At 36.4% G+C, this 18,020-nt stretch overlaps 1 protein-coding gene across 10 annotated transcripts in view; it reads right to left on the bottom strand.

Annotated features, from left to right (window-relative positions):
• CBLB (Cbl proto-oncogene B) overlaps positions 1–18,020 on the bottom strand; it is a 194,871-nt gene that overhangs the window by 51,855 nt on the left and 124,996 nt on the right. For all 10 annotated transcript variants that reach the window (XM_070582861.1, XM_070582862.1, XM_070582866.1 and 7 more), the window contains one exon: positions 12,710–12,913. In XM_070582861.1, the coding sequence (XP_070438962.1) occupies positions 12,710–12,913 (204 nt within the window). The remainder of the gene's footprint in view (positions 1–12,709; positions 12,914–18,020) is intronic.

Here is an 18,020-nt window from a genome sequence, read left to right as displayed (position 1 = left end):
TTGTGTCTTTTCAATGGTGTTTTCATTTCACTTTTTTCCTCATTATTAACAACACAATTTCACTGAATAAAATTTTGGAATTATAGGAAAATATAAAGATGTTTTGAGAACATCTACACAGCCATTGGTGATGGCTCCTAACCACATACACAATTTTTAATCTGCGCTATATTGGTCAATATCAGACCCAAAGAACTTTAGCACCATTAAACATTCTTCATGAATATAATTTTAAAGGGTGAATTTTATGGATACATCAATATTTACATAACTCTTCCCTTGCTGTGAACATTTACCAATTTTTCTCTTTTAGAAAGCAACAATATAAAGAAGTCTTTGACCATACATACTTTAATTTTTAAGGACAAAAATCATAGAATTTTTTGAGCATAGGATAATATACTCATAACTATGTCAAAGTTCATGAATATCTCTAAAACCCTTTTGCTGTCAAGATGGTAAAACCAATTTATTCCTCTACTAGTCAGGTGTGATGGTTACCAGTGTACAAACTTCAAAGGCATAAGAGTAATTCTAGTTTTGATTTTTTGTTTGATACTTGATTGGCATTTCAACGGCCCAAGTTGATGTGTAAATTTGAAGTTTTTTGACAAATAATTAGCAAAAAAAAAATACACTGTTTGCATTATTTCTTCTTTGGATTATTGGCTTTTTCTGTTTTATTATCTATCATTTTCTTTTATTTACCCCTCAATGATTTCAACGAGCTCTTTATATATTAGGATAGTGAACCTCTATGTTACAATTGATGTAAATTCTTTTTTCCCAATTTAATTCATTTTCTAATTATTTTATGGTAGAGATTTCACCTCCACTCTTGTGATTTTAACCTCTTAATGAATAAATAAAATCTGATTAGTATAATAAAAAAGGCATATTAATCCAGAGATTCTTAAAAGGATCATGTCCTTTTTGCCATTGCCTTAAATGAATTCCTTCTTTTGTCACTCCTTCATCTTTACCTGTCCGCTCTGTTAGGTTAGGATAAAGAAATGGAAAGCTTCAGAAAAATTAATTAGTAAAGTATGGGAAGTAGGATGTGGACACAGAACTAACTGTTACAGAATTCACTGAACAATATTAAAAAGAATCATTTATATAGAGATAACTGCAAGAGTTTGGAAGAATGGAGCCATCCTTTCAAGTTACAGGACAGCTGATTTATATAATTCCATTCCTTTACTTTGATTTTCAGTAACTCTCACTTTTTTCTAGTATTATGCTTGTTCTCAGAACTTTAGAAAAAATTGTCTTTTTTCGTTTTAGCTCTTTTCAAAATACAAAAGCTGGGCGCCTTAATTCCTGCCTACATCATTATCATACCAGCAGACTTGTCTAGCAACTTCTCTCAAGTTCTTTAATGCTGGTAGCTGACGAGCGCATCTTGAACAAACTGGAATCCTGGTGCTCTCGAAGTTTAAAGACCATATTTCATTATTTTATGTCTACATATTCAAAAATTTTTCCCAGCCCTTTTCTTCATGAAATGAATAAATGCTATTCCTCATTTCTCTGACAAAATTTACAGAATTCTTTAGTACTTAGAATAGGATGCTAATGACTACCATAATGAATACAGAAATATGAATTTGCAATTTTGACAGAAAATCCTGAGAGAAAAGGCCCAAGACGTAAAGTAGTCAAAAGCCCATCTCAGCATGCTCAGCAATTACCAATAATAATCGGGGACTTGTCCTATTTTAGTCACTCTTCATTTTATCCACACCTTTTAAAGAGTGATTTTATAAAAGCTTTAATAAGGTCCACTATTATGGAAATGGAAAAACATTTGGTAAGAAACTTCAAACCCAGCCAGGCTATTATTAAAAACAAGACAAGAGAAAACCTCTCCAATTACTAATAAGATGAGAGTTCTGACAATCCCAGAGATAATCAAAGTCAACTTTGTACTATTTCTAACAAGATTTTCACTTAATGAATTTTCATACCTGCACAAAGTAGATGCACATATAAGGATGATGAGAAGGACTCTTACAGGATCAACATTTTGCTCTAAATGCATGAAAATTAATGAAAGATACTGATAAAACTTTTATCACATAAAATATAATATTCTAAGTTTATTTCCCTTGTGAATATTCTCTTGGTTCTTTTTTTCTCATATTAACTTGTGAATATAAAATCTAAAGTCTCTAAAATAATACCCTATACAGGATACTATTCAGAAGGTATCTATTACAAAAACAATTACAGACACACACACATATACCCATATGTAATTTACAGTATAAGTGACTTACATTATCTATTTTGGAGTACCTATGCCTTTGTTCCCTTTAGACAATAAACAGAAGCTTATATGAGGAATGTGGTGTAAGAACAATACAATCATTTCCTGCTTATCCACAGTCACACTTCCAGAAGCCTTATCTGCAGGAATTTAGGGAGAAACTCAGAGTGAAAAAGAAAAGTCCTCCCAACTTGATCTGTAGATTCAATGCAATCCCAATCGAAATCCCACCAAGTTATTTTGTGGATATCCTCAAAAGGATTCCAAAGTTTATACGAAGACAAAAGACCTGGAATAGTCAACACAATATTGAAGGAGAAGAACGAAGCTGAAGGACTGACACCACCTGACTTCAAGACCTACTACAAAGCTACAGTAATAAAACTGAGTGGTACTGGCAAAAAAAAAGAAAATAGCTAAATACATCAGAGGAACAAAATAGAGAGCTCAGAAATAGATGCATACAAAAATAGTCAACTGATCTCTGACAAAGGAGCAAAGGCAGTCCAATGGAGCAAAGACAGTCTTTTCAACAAATGGTGCTGAAACAACTGGACACCCACACTCAAAAAAAAGAAATCTAGACACAGACCTTACAGCCTTCCCGAAAATTAACTCAGAATGGACCACAAACCTAAATATAAAATGCAAAATTATAAAACTCCTAGGAGATAACACAGAAGAAATACAGATGATCTTGGGTTTGCTGATCACTTTTTTTTTTTTTTTAAAGATTTTATTTTTTCCTTTTTCTCCCCATAGACCCCCGGTACATAGTTGTATATTTTTCATTGTGGGTCCTTCTAGTTGTGGCATGTGGGACGCCGCCTCAGCGTGGTCCGACGAGCAGTGCCATGTCTGCGCCCAGGATTCGAACCAACGAAACACTGGGCCGCGTGCAGCGGAGCGCGCGAACTCAACCACTCGGCCACGGGGCCAGCCCCTGCTGATCACTTTTTAGATACATCACCAAAGGCATGACCCATGAAAGAAAGAATTGATAAGCTGGGCTTCATGAAAATTACCAACTTCTGCTCTGCAAAAGAAACTATCAAGAAATTAAAAAGACAAGCCATGGACTAGAAGAAAACATCTGGAAAAGACACATCTGATGAACGACTGTTATGTAAAATATACAAAGAACTCTTAAAACTCAACAATAAGAAAACTAACAATCAGATTAAAAAATGGGCCAAAGACCTTAACAGACACCTCACCAAAGATAGACAGACAGCAAGTAAGGATATGAAAAAATGCTGCACGTTCTATGTCATCAGGAAAATGCAAATTCAAACAACGAGATCCCTCTATAGTAGCGCCCCTCCTCCATGGTTTCGCTTTCCGAGTTTCAGTTACCTGCAGTCAGGCGGGGTCCGGGAGCAGACGCTCCTCCTCTGACATATCTGATACATCATCAGAAGGTCAATAATAGCCTAACCCTGTGTCACAAGCCTATGTCATTCACCTCCCTTCATCTCATCACGTAGGCATTTTATTATCTCCCATCATCACAAGGGTGAGTACAGTATAATAAGATATTTTGAGAGAGACAGAGACTACATTCATAACTTTTATTACAATATATTGTTATAATTGTTCTATTTTATATTAGTTATTGTTTTTAATCTCAGACTGTGCCTAATTTATAAATTAAACTTTATCATAGGTATGTATGCATAGGGAAAAACATAGTGTATATAGGGTTCAGTACTATCTGTGGTTTCAGGCATCCACCGGGGGTCTTGGGACACATCCCCAGTGGATACAGGGGGACCCTACTGTACACCTTTTTGAAGGGCCGAAATCCACAACACTGACAACATCAAGTGCTAACAAAGATGTGGACCAACAGGAACTCTCATTCATTGCTGGTGGGAATGAAAAATGGTACAGCCAGTTTGGAAGACAGTTTGGTAGTTTCTTTCAAAACTAAACATACTCTTACCACACAATACAGCAATCAGGCTCCTTTGTACTTACCCAAAGGAGTTGAAAACTATGTCTACACAAAAACCTGTACAAAGATGTTTATAACTGCTTTATTCTTAATTCCCAAAACTTGGAAGCAAACGAGATGTCTTCCAGTAGGTGAATGGATGAATAAACTGTGATACATCCAGACAACGGAATATCATTCAGTACTAAAAGCTATCTAAATGAGTACTAAATGAGCTATCAAGCCATGGAAAGACATGGAGGAACCTTAAATGCATATTACTAAGAGAAATAAGCCAATCTGAGAAGGCTACATACTATATGAGTCCCACTGCATGACATTCTGGAAAAGGCAAAGCTAGGGAGACAGTAAAAAGATCAGTGGTTGCCAGGGGTTGGGAGAGGGGAACAGAGGATTTTTAGGGCAATGAAAATACTCTGCATAATAGTATAATGGTGATACATGTCACTAAACATTTGTTCAAACCCACAGAATGTACCATACCAAAAGTGAACCCTAATGTAAACTAAAGACTATGGGTGATTACGATGTGTCCACATAGGTTCATCAATTGTAACAAATGTCCCACTATGGTTGGGGATGTTGATAATGGGGGAGGCTTGGGGTACGTGAGAAATCTCTGTGTTTCCTTCAATTTTGCTGTGTACGTTAAACTGTTCTAAAAGTCTTAAAATACAAAAACAAAACAAAATGAAACAACCACCAACCAAACCAAAGAAAAGCCTTCTAAATGAGGGGAAAAATTCTGCTGCATCTCTCCCTGTAGGAACGGAATGCAGGCACCTTGCTCCCTTACTAAGAACATGGATATTTGATCTGTGTATAAAATGAGGTTCACTATTTTAAGTAATTATTATTGTTTACATTCCACTAATAACTTCTGGAAATTTTCGATACTACAAACAAGAAGCAATGAAGAACAGGAAAACGGTTAGAAACTTATACTTGGAGAAATACTGACGGGAGTAAGAGCTGACTTCTCCCTGAGGTTTGACAGGAAGGCGGTCAATAAAATTGCCAATAGGGTCGACTTTAAAGAAGTGCAAACAGCCTCACAGATGGAATAATCCCAAGGCACCGCTCCATTAAAAAGTTAAACATTGTTAACTACACAGAATTATACTGCTTCCTCTTGAAGTACCTTTTATGAGAAGGACATAATCTCCTGGCTTGTGACTAGCCTCCATAACCCTGAAGTTTCTTTGAAGTTTCATATTTCACTTTAAACACTTATATGAATTTCGCATCCTGATCCAAATATATATGTGATTTTAATTTAAATTTACGGTTCCTTTCTCTTTATGCAACTTTCCCTTAAATCTTGTTGTGAAATGTAAGCTTCAAGAAGTCTGTCATGTGGACTGTCGTGGCTTCTTATGCCCTTTGGTTCACTCAGCTGCACAGGCAATTTTGAGAAGTCAGGGAAGGGTGACATATAATTCAGAAATATTTCCATAAAAATGGCTGAGAAACAAGAACATTCTGGGAATTAAAGGAATCAACTGCAGTCACTGAAAAATGCTCTCATGTGAAACCCCTAGCACTCCCCAAATACCAGGTACAGCTGGTTTGACCAACAAGCAATTACTACGTACTGTAGTTCTTCATCCTTCTTTAGAGAATGCTTAATCATTTCCATTTACTTATGTCAAAAATAAGACTGTTAGAAGCTTATCTAACTTACTTAGTCACTAAAATAGCATTTCTGCTGACATGTTGGCAACTGTGTATTTTCTCTGAGTTTTAAACCTAAAGATTGATTTGATAGTAAATTACTTAATGTGACTAGGCAATGAAATAACTATGTAGATATTAACACATTAAAGAAATCAAACCAAGTGCTTGTCAACCCAATACAGTTTTGTCTAATTCTTCCCAAAGAATGATAGGTAACAGTAGCCAAAAGAAAAAACTTTCGTAGACATTTCAAAAATACTGATATTTAATGCTCAGAAATACAACAGTATTTCAAGAGTCTTAAATAATACTATATATAAAAAATGTTAATAACAACTAATACTTAACATTCACTAGGTACTAGCACTGTTCCAATGATTTCACATATATTAATTCATTTACTCTCAACTCTAAGAGGTAGGGTTTCAGAGACAAGGTCACTGAGGCAGAGGGAGTTAAAGAAAACCAACAAAAGGGGCTGGCCCCGTGGCCAAGTGGTTAAGTTCACATGCTCCGCTGCAGGTGGCCCAGTGTTTTGTTGGTTCGAATCCTGGGCACGGACATGGCACTGCTCATCAAACCACGCTGAGGCAGCATCCCACGTGCCACAACTAGAAGGACCCACAATGAAGAATATACAACTATGTACTGGGGGGCTTTGGGGAGAAAAAGGAAAAAAATAAAATCTTTAAAAAAAAACAAAACCCAACAAAAGGCGCATAGATACTAAGTAGCAAAACTTGAACATGAACTCAGGCAGCTGGAGTCCAGGGACCACAGCTCTCCTTGAGTGCAGTGAAGAACAAGTGTCACCAGTGATCATGCAGGAAAAAGAAATCTTTCTCAAAGGCAGACTGTGCGTCAGGCAGCATGCAAGGCTCCAAGGACGAAGAGGAAGGCCGGCCTCTGCCCTCCAAGGCTCCCAGTCTACACAGGAGGCTGACCCCAAACTGAGAAGCAGAGTTCTGTGCTTCTCTAACTACTACACATTCCAACCACTCTTGAGGAATATGTAACAATGTTTTCAGGGTCCCCTATAACATCATATAGCACTCAGAGGAGGCAGTATTTTCCCTTGTTAATCACATACTAATAAAGAAAATGCTACTCTTTTGCATGGAGAGCTTTAAGAAAATCAGTAAACAGAATGCATTTAAATGGCAAACAAGGAAACCTGTACCTTTGGATTGTTTACTGTCATCAATGACTCATCCACGCACAGCTGGAGAGGTCAGGACTACTGGCATCGTGATTGGATTCATTCTTCTTGGGTGGGGCTGTTCCATGGGCTGCAGGATGTTTCCCACTTCTGGCCCTGCCCACTAAATGCCAGTGGTTTCTCCCACCACTCAGCCACTGTAAAAATCAAAAATGTCCCTACATATTTCTGAGCACTCAAGAGGCAGAACTGCGAGTAGCTGAGAACCATGTTCTATGATGTGAATGTCTACGTTTATCTTTGTATCTCACTTTCGCTGTAATTTTTGTCCTTACTGTCCGAGCATGGACTCTAGCCCTGTGGCTGAAATCTAAGTCACAATAAAAAGGCAACACTCTCCTAAAAACACTGTGACCTGTACACGTGAACTCTTTCCTCAGGATCACGGACATGATGGATCCTTTTTTCACACTTCTTATTAGGAAAAGCAAGAATCAGATGACATGTTAAGTTTTCAATTAGCAATATGCATTTTAATTGGTGACAGCAACATTAGGAGAATGTACCAAAAAAGACAAAAGAAGAATAGGTCCCTTGACCTCTGGCCATACCCGTTTTTGTTCTTATATGGCCATTCATGCAGATTTTGAATATTGTTTTAAGAAAATATAATGTTTGAGACCAAAGGAATTAATTTCGGTTCATATCCTAGGTCAGTCTGTCAATATTTTTGCTTTGTATGAAAATCTTTATCTGTTTCTAATTTTATGTCTTTGGTGAATAATATGTTCTATCAGCATAACTGCTAAGGAACTATTAAGACTCCCATTACACCTTTGGCCAAATGAACAAAACTCTGACTAGCAACACCTTTTGCTAGCTCTGATCTGACTTAAGTCAGAGAGAAGGATGTGACCGTACCAGTCACACCCCAGACTTCATCCAGGCTCACATCAGATCCAGTTATCCTAGAGATTCTGACAGCTCGGGAACTCAGCCAACAGCACAGTTCCAAGCAAAATCTAAAACCTCTATTCAAAATCATAAAAGAGCCTATATCCAAGAAGGCAACCAATACACCGTATTACGGATTTTTTGGTTCTACTTGCTTTTATAAAGATTAGCATTATTAGACATACCTAACTTCTTATAAAAGAAATAACAGAAATATATTCTATATGTCCAGATGCTACTATTTATCCACTCCAGCTGCAGGATATCTCCATGGTAACAGATATACAAACAACTCAGTCCTCTATGCTACAATAGAAGCGCTACTAGTTTAAAGAATGCAAGAAGCTTAAGACAGGCAGAAATGATTTCACCATACAGTTATCAACCTGCTCATAAAAGAGGAGAAAGATGAGATGAATATTTCAAATGGCAGATAAAGAAAATTGAATCATTCTGTTGGATGATGACTGACAGTCACTCTTGGAGTTGAGAATGAAATGTTTTAAAAACAAATAAATGAATGAATGAATGAGGCAAAGGAATGATTTAAAAATAGAGAGGAAGAAAATTCAGGCAGAAGAGCTATTATGTCAAATGACCATGTGATATTTGTTTATAACCTCACCTGTAAGACAGAACTGGACAAAACCTATAATTTTAAGTATTGTACATATTTTTTCATTCAGTCCTCAGATTGGAACAAAGATAAAAAGATGCATAAGATCAGGTCATTGATCTCAGAGAATATGTGAGCATGCAGGTACACTTATTATTTCATTTAACAAATATTGACTGAGTGCATTTAGGTGCCAGGAAACACAAAGATAAATATGACATTGGCCCTGGACTTAAAATTAATAATCCTATGGAGAAGATAGTCCTTTAAATAAAACATTAACAATGGAGTCTAACTCCTGAAATAGACGTAAATATAAAGTATTACGAGAATATAATGTCATAGCAACATTTTTCCCAATTATTCAGAAAGAACTGATGTTTTGCTTTATCTACACTAAAATTTAGGTTTTACTGACAATTAAGCGGCCGAGATTTATGAAATATTACAAAGTTCACAATCTGTTTAATTGACCAGAGGCACTTCAGTGCACATAAAGGCATTTAATGGAAATACGATTTTGCAACTTAAAAACAAACAATTACAAGTCCTTTCAATTTCCCCAATACCTAACTGCCACGGGAAAGCACAGACATACTAGTAACTGGTGAAGGCTTCGTTAGGCAACCCTGTTGATGGCCAAATAAGCCTCTGAAGTGGGACTTCCAGGACAGTTAGGTCTGAGTGCGCCAGTCCTATCTCTTACAGGTCAACTAAAGAAAAGAAAACTGTAAAAATCTTTCAGTTCCCTCGACAGAAAGCTCACCAGTGTGGGAGAGAGAAGAAAACAGGTACGGTCTTGAGAGTGGGTGAAAAGCTCAGGGAAAGTCAGAGTCACCTGTGAGCATCTGCTGCCCATGTCACATTAGCAGAGTCTTTTCAGGGTCAGTGGCACTACGGAAATGAGGCTCAGCTGCAACGTAAAGTGTGGCTAACAGGCCGAACTGAAAGTTTCCCCAAACTCACAGAGGGCAGACGCCGTTTTCCCCCAAGCAGTAAGGAACACAACGTTCTTGGAAGAACTACTCTAAAGGCCCCACTCCCCTCCCCTGACTTGAATCACTGAAAGAAGAAAACCCATTTAGTAAAGAAAACTGAAATGCCTTTTCCTAGCTGGAAAACATTATCACCCAGGTCACATGAACTATTTGAGCTGTTGTATGTTTCTCAAATACTTTTCTGTCATTCCCTGTTATCCATGCATTCAATAAACATTCTTTAAATGCTTACTGGGCCCTAGACCAGAGATTGCAATCCTTTTCTTAAAGGGGTAGCTAGTAAATATTTTAGGCTTTGCAAGCCAAGACGCAAAATCAAGGAAATTATGTAAGTACTTATAAAATCATTTAAATATATAGCCATTTAAAATGTAAAATCATTCTTGGCACACAGACAACCAAACAAACCAAAACAGGCCACAGTTTGCTGATTCCAGTGCTAGATTACAATCAACTATCCAGGCCAAACTAAGACCATTAGGTTATTAAAAGCAAAGGTCTTTTGCACCAAGACCTAGCTTCTTCCAAGAAGAACCTACAGGAATGATCTAATAAAGCTCTGTCCAATAGAAGTACCTACTGGCCAACAGACACTTCTATTCTATCTATCTGTAGTAGATTTCAATACCAATAGAAAATGTTCTGTGCCTATACAGTTCAATATGTAGCCATCAGACATAAGTGGCTATTCAGCATTTAAAATATGTTGAGTGTGACTGAGGAACAAAATTTTTAAATTTTATTAAGTTTTAAATTTCCGTTTAAATAGCCACATATGGTTAGTCTATTGGAGAACAGATTTAATAGTCACTTATATACCAATTAGCAAAGCCTAATTGAATTTGCTCGGGTTTCTGGTGACTCATTAGGTAGGTATAGGGCATAAATATTTTTATAGGTTAATACCAACAGATCACAATTCACATTATTTTTAACTTCTGGGTAAAAATAGGGAGTTACGTTGTGTAAATGATGTACATTATATTACAGAACTGAAAAGACCTTCAGATGACAGGTAGTTACACTCTCTCTATCAAGTACAATGTGTGTGACATATTCCAAAGAGGGCAAGAGGGGCAATATTGCACGATGGCTCACAACTAGATTTCTGAAGTTACAAAGACCTGGAATAAAGCACCAGTTCTGTAAAGATTAGTACTGGGATCTTAGGCAAGTTATTTCACCTCTTTCTTCCTCAGTTTCCTCTTTTATAAAACAGGACAATAATAGTAGCTTCTCCACTGGGTTGGTGAGATGATCAAATGAGATCAAGGATTTAAGAACCTAGAACAGTGCCAGGTCACTAAAATCATAAACGTTACTATTTTATTACCAATACTAATTAAAATTAATAATACTACATGATAAATATTCTGGGATACACTCCATAATCTGACTTAGGAGAAATCATTTCGTCACTCTGCATGTGACAGAGCTGCATATGGGGTGTGGATATATTGCTGTATTGTTATCCAGACAACATAACTTTGAATCCTGGCTCTACAATCTACTAATACAGCAAAGTCAGCTGACTAGTCTGAGCCTCACTTCCTCATCTGAAAAATAAGAAAAAGAATACTTCCCTCTCCAAATTGTTAACAAAATAAAATACGTGAAAAACCTTTGCTCATATAGAAGATATTAATATTGGTTTATTGATTGAGTTCATCTTAAAATCAAGTCTCAATTCCCTGTTTTGATTTTTTTTCTTGTTCATTCTTTAGGATCACTGAAGAATATTTCCTTTCTCCTATCTCTTGGGTCAAAGATCACACAATTCAAAACTAAAGACTAAATGTAGTTGTTGGGATTAAAGGGTGGAATCCAGAGCAGTTTCTCTGAGAGTTAAGTTATGACATTTATGAAAAACCACTGAGGTGAAGAATAAAAATGATCCCAAACCAAAGAAAAATTTGAAAGTAGCCATGTTGGTGATGTTAACGTATTTCCATGTGAAAAATTTGTACATAAAAAATCCTAAGGGTGGTATACCTTTGGTGAGCATGGAACACTGGAACATAGGAAATGCAGGATGCCAAGAGATAAACTTGATGCAGCCCTAAAGAAGGGGTAACCCAAAGAAATGTTTCATATGTTCACTGCATCAAGTGTTCCCCTACCACAGAGGGAAGCACATGGCAAATACACATTATCATCACTCCGCCTAGATGGCAAAGAGGGTTCATGTTACCTGCCAAATTCTAATGAATGGCAGTAGAGGTTCCATAGGGTTGTGTAGGCCAAGTCTGAACTCAGCAGGGATGAGTCCGTGATAGATTAGCCATGTCTGCCATGAGTCAGGAGGAAGGGCGGCACCTTCATACTGTACTTGCATCCCTTTCATACCACTCACTGTCATTTCTCTGGTTCTGAGAGCACAAAACTTCCAGGTGTAATCTGAACTTCACGTATCTTTCTGTACAGAGAACAGCCTGGTATCTAAGAATCCAGCTGTCTTGATCATTCTATTTCTGGTTCGTAAATTACTCAGTTGGCATTCTTGTTCATTGACTAGTCTCTTGTGAACTTGGTTATGTAAACCCCAACTGGGCAGCAGTATCCATTCTCAGTGAACTGACAAAGTCAATTTTTCGAGTTGGCAATATTGATGAGCAAACCCCAGACTATGATAAATACACAAAATAAATCTATGTAACCTCTTAGTAGGCTGCATTCCTGATAAGAAAATAACTCTATGAGACACTTCTTTTAGACTTTAACAAAGACTATTTTTAATCAGTTTCATCACTTCCAATTTTAATAATTTCTTTTCTTAAATTTTTCTTCACAGATCTGCTATGGCTAGTCTTAGACGATGTCTAATTCTATACAAAAGCTCTCACCATCTCTCACTTTGAAGTTTCAAACCAATGAGAGTACTCTGAGTTGAGTCTAGTTCTTTCTCATCTATGATTTCATCAGCCTGTCAACATTACTTATGTTTTCACCTTTCTTTTGCTTCCTGAATCTTTCTTTCCCAAACCCAAACCCACTCAGTTATACTCCATTTGTGACAGCAGCATTTCATTTCATGTCCACACACTGCTCTATTTAAACCTATATTTTCTATTTTTACCTTTCGAACATTTGCCAACCGATTCATCATCAAGGACTCCTCTCGGTCATCGTCGTCATCCAAGTCCAGCATTGGCATTCCAAAGGGGTCAATGATGCTGCAGCACCTGGAGCCTTCATCTCTCGGATCAAAGGGGTCCACAATGATGGGCTCTGTTCCTTTTATTTCGCAGCGACAGAAGGGGCAGCCCTGGCCATCTGACTCCTGAACAAACACAAAACATGTGGTGACTCGTCTTTGTTCAAATAATACAGTACTCAGAGGGGCCAGTGTTCTACAACTATAAAGAAAAGTAAAAAAAGAAGTTTTAGGGGAGGGGTCGGAGGTGAGGGAAGATAGGTCTCAAAGACAGAGTGGAGTAGGAGAGACAGCCAACAGAAAATATGATAAATGTTCAGTATTTCAAATTTTCAAAGAAAAAAAATTTCTTTTAAAAAGAAAGATTTCCATTTTCCAAAGAAAAGGAACCTAACTTTATTTTCCTGAAGGCTCACTTACAATTTTAATGTATCAAAACTTTAGAGTCTGACAGAAAACTAGAAATTGAATCATGTCTCGTCACCAAAAGGCAGCAGTGCTAATTAAACATCCTAGAAAAAGGACATTTTGATAAAAATCCATAATAAATAAAGTAGTAGAATCATTAAGAACAATCTATTGCAAAATCCATTTTGGAAAAGTTCCTGTGCCAATAACTGTGGCTAAACGTTTCCATTTTAATTGCCTTGGTCTTTTAAAATCTTGATTTACAATCAATCAGTGGGAAAAAAATAAGAAAGTAAATTTATATTCAGAAAGCATCATCTGTCCTGAGAGCCTGTCATCCTGACACAGCTCATTTGGAATATAATACTATATATATTACAAAATACTAAGATGTTAAGTTGTGCCCCTCAGCTTGCTTTCAAACTAGACAGTGCAAAAAGATATGTGCAAATATTTTGGGGCCAGAAATTCATTTACTGGTAATTATTGAAGGTTTTGTTTAGAGTTTCCCAATTCCATTTCTGAAAACTAACTGCATTAAGAATTCACAGTTGGTAGGGAAAGAGGACAAGATGGTTTTCTTGCCATGCAGATAATGCTGCCTTCTAGAGACAGACTATATAATATTCTCCACCATATTTCAGGTTTTGTGTTATATCCTGACTTTAGTAATGCGTTATTTAAAAAAAAAGTAAAAATCATAAATCATTTTAAGGCAGAAATGAGATGAATTAGCACCACCGTAGACATGAGACAAGGGATACAAGAGAACTAAAATCTTCAAAGAAATCTCTCAGTACTTGACTCAGGACTGCAGCACCCATCGGTATCTACCTGCCCTACAGTGGTACCCTGCTGAGCGGTGGAGCAACACGCTCCCTCTCCTCTCATTGCACAATTACTGAGTATCTGCTCTGTGGCAGATCCTGTGGTAAGCAGTTTATTCTTTCCCAAGCACCACTTGGATTAATAAATTGAACATCTCCTTTGCCACACAAATTGTCAAAAAAAAGAAAAACAAACATTTTTTGAATCGGTTAATGAAAAGAAACTGCAATGTTCCCTTATTCATCTACTGTGACATAATTTGGGAAAGAAACTTGGAATGGTAAAACAGTTGAACTAAGGTGATGTTTAGAAACACAGACAGGCTAATACAAGAACGTTTGGTGTTTACTGCCCCACACACGGGTCTGGTGGGCTTCAAGGCAACTTAAATATTATTTGCTCATCATTTTATAGATAATAAAGCTGCGAGTTAGTTGTTCTATTTTGGAAAACGTTCTCACATTGATATTTTCTAGCACAGGAGTAAATATTTAAGGAAAGTTAATCCTTTCTCCTATCTCTCAATAACAAGAACATTAAATTTAAGTGCATATTCAACATACGTTGTCCTATAGGTAAAATTTCCTTATTATAAAAGCTAAAAGGAATCCATGTTGCGTGCCTGTAGTAAAATTTTCTTACAAATCTACATAAAATAATATCAAAAAGATAGTTCTAATTTATAAGAGCAGAATGTGAAAGAGCTGATGTTCCCAGTGTCTTTAACGCATGAAAGATGGAAAGCAGCATTCGGAGGCCTAAGTAGACACTTCATTCCTTCATACATTTAAACAAAAATTACAGAAAATTTCAAACACATATAAAAGCAGAGAGAAAAGTGTAATGAATCTCTACATACCTATCACCCAGCTTCAACAATTATTAACTGATGCCAATTTGTTTCATTCATACCTTCACTTCCTCCCTCCATCCTTGGACTATTTTGAAACACATCCTACACATTACATAAATTCACCCATAAATGTTTTAGTTTGTGTATCTAAAAATAGAAAGTCTTTTAAGACTTAACTACAATTATCATAACTTAAAATCAATCCACTTGATCTAAATCAGTAAAGTTACATTATTTTTTAGTGCAGTGCCTACAATGTGTAAGCCACTGTGTTCAGCTACAAAGTCTTCTCTTAGAACCTCCATGAGTCAACTTGCACGTTGTTTTGCTTACAGATGACTTCCAGTTGATGTGATTTACTTCCTGATAAAGGGTAACTGAAAAGATTGAGTTTGGAAAGGGGAGCAGGTGAAAGGCAATAATAGCATCTTGATGGTACAAGAAAGAGACTGGAAACAGTTCCTCTAAAACCGAACTCAGGTTTTTCTCTCTCTCTCCTACCCGAAAGTTAATGCTATACAAATTACCGAAGCGTGTTAGAGCAGTTGTGTTATAAGCATATATTACAAAAGACATTTTTGTTCAGCTGTATCTTTGTTGAGAGTTTATATTACTCACTGGATCAAAAACCAGCTGCAATGTATATCCATTCTGAGTCGCAAACACAGATTGCACTGAATGTGTCTCCTTAATGGTATTTACTCTAATATGATCCCACCCATCACTCTTTCTCTGTAAAGCGACTACTGTTATATGCAAATTAAGTTTAACCAGAAATTCTCAAATGCCACTTTGATACTCTGCCCTAGTTTCTGTCAGATGGTTGACTGAATACACAAGAAGAATGTCTTCGATAGACATGTAACTCATCAAGATTGTGCCTCAGTAATTAAAATAATGTTTCTGTCAATATATACTTAATGCAAGATCAAGGAGCATATGTTAATGAAGACAGAGCAATAAATAACTCCTTTTCTAGTCCCCAAAAGTCACATTCCGAGAATATTAAGTAGTAGTACTTTGGACTCCATCCGTTCTAATTGACTCAGTAGATTTCACTTCCTCAAATCAGAAATACTTCTAAACCAAAGGATACAGAAGTTACCAGTGAGTACGACACTCACCTAAAAGTTAACTAAGTAATATGCACATGATAAAACAATTTAGACTCATTAGCCAACCATTAAAACTGTAAGTTAATATTAACTATAAATATAACTTTAGGTAACCTGAGAATAAATTGACAGAAAAACAGAAAAAAATTTTTTGACTTCCCCAAAAAATTTCCCATTCCTCAATAAAACCCTGTGTAAAAACCTAAATAAATATTATCAGTATCATCTCATCACTATCACCATTATGCATCAGTTACCTGCCATATTCTTTGTTTAAATATTGTTCAGATGGATAGTATCTCTTAAATAAATGCTTTACTTTAATTCTTTAAACATAAACATTACATATAGTACAATGTATTTGCTCTCAGCATGATTAATTATTCGAGGACACATTTTGATTTAAGGTCAATCGCTTCATGCCTTCCCACAAATACAATATACATGGAGGGCCCTGGAGAACACACAGGACTCCATGAGTCTCAGCTTGGAATGCATTTTATATTTGTATTGTGTATGTTTTCTGTATCAGTAACTTTTAATTTACATTATCTTGCTCTTCATGTAGATTTGAAGTGACCACAAATCTTTTTTTAAAACATGGAATAATTATAAATAAATAGATAGATAAATATAAAACATACATACACTGAGAGTAGACTGGGTCGATACTAAGCATTTTCAGAGCACAAAATTTCCCATAGAAACTCAAAACTTCTTGTTACAAGAATGAATAAGGACAGTTAATAATAATCTTAGACTAAACAACCCAGAGTGGGAGAGATCTTTGGCTGTGGTACTCTTTTATGATGGGCAAGGGAAGAGGACTCTGGGGAATCCAGACTCTTCTAGTGTTAATATGGGATGCCCCTAAAGGCATGCAAGTGAATCAGAAAAGGAGCATGGATGTTCTGAACCAGGACACCTGGACTGCAATCCAACACCCACAATTACAGCTGCCTGACAGTGGATAAGCCATTTCATCTTATTTGTAGAGTATAGTGAGAAGTATAGTGAGAAATGCACATTTTAAGGGACATCATAAAGTGAGATAAATTAATTCAAAACTTTCCAAAGTGCTATGCAAATTCCAGTTGGTATAATTACTATAAAAATAGTCTCAGGAACAAAGAAACATAGTAAGATAATTGAGGAAACATATCATAGCATCTGAAGCAAAATTCATATATCCGTAAGACTTTCATCTTGTAATGAAATGAATACAACTTAAAAACTGTGTGGGCCAGCCTGGTGGCCTAGTGCTTAAGTCTGTGCACTCTGCTTTGGTGGCCTAGGGTTCACGGGTTTGGATCCCAGGTGCAGACCTACACATCGCTCATCAGCCACACTGTGGCAGTATCCTACACACAAAACAGAGGAAGATTGGCACAGATGGTAGCTCAGGGCCAATCTTCCTCACCAAAAAGAATAAATAAAATAACCTACAGAATTTTCAGTGTACATAGATTAACAATAATAAGAAATAAGACATATATTCTTAAGAGATTTCATCAGTTTACTATGTTAGGAACAATAACAATAACTAAAATTCCAGGCAATGTTGTAAGCACTATTTATATGCTAACTCATTTAATCCTACAAGGTAGGTACTGTCATTCTCTCCATTTTGCCAATAAGACAATTGAGAGCTTACATAATTTGATAGAGGTCACACAGCTAAGCAGCACTGAGTAGGATATCCTGTCTAGGAGGTCTGTTTCTAGAGCCCAGTCTTTTTGTCAGTCCACCTCACTATACCACACCACAGAATCAGGATGTGGTAGAGTTCCTTAATCTCCGATCCACTGCTTAGGTTAAAATAAAGGGGTTTAAAAATGGCTGTCTAGTATTGATCATTCCAAAATGGAAAAAAAATTGTGAACTACTTTGCTCAAATTGCAAGTTTCAAAATAAAAGAAACTACTATAATCAATGAATTTTCTGTTTGCTCTAATTGAAAAATTTCAGCTTTAATAGGAAGATGTAAAACGTGTCCTAGTAACTATAATTTTCCAGGAGAAATACGTTT

Source organism: Equus przewalskii, chromosome 18 (assembly GCF_037783145.1).
Source record: "Equus przewalskii isolate Varuska chromosome 18, EquPr2, whole genome shotgun sequence".
NCBI classification, from domain to species: Eukaryota; Metazoa; Chordata; class Mammalia; order Perissodactyla; family Equidae; genus Equus; species Equus przewalskii.
The sequence above is the reverse complement of the archived record's forward strand: the minus strand, read 5'-3'. Positions and strand labels throughout refer to the sequence as shown.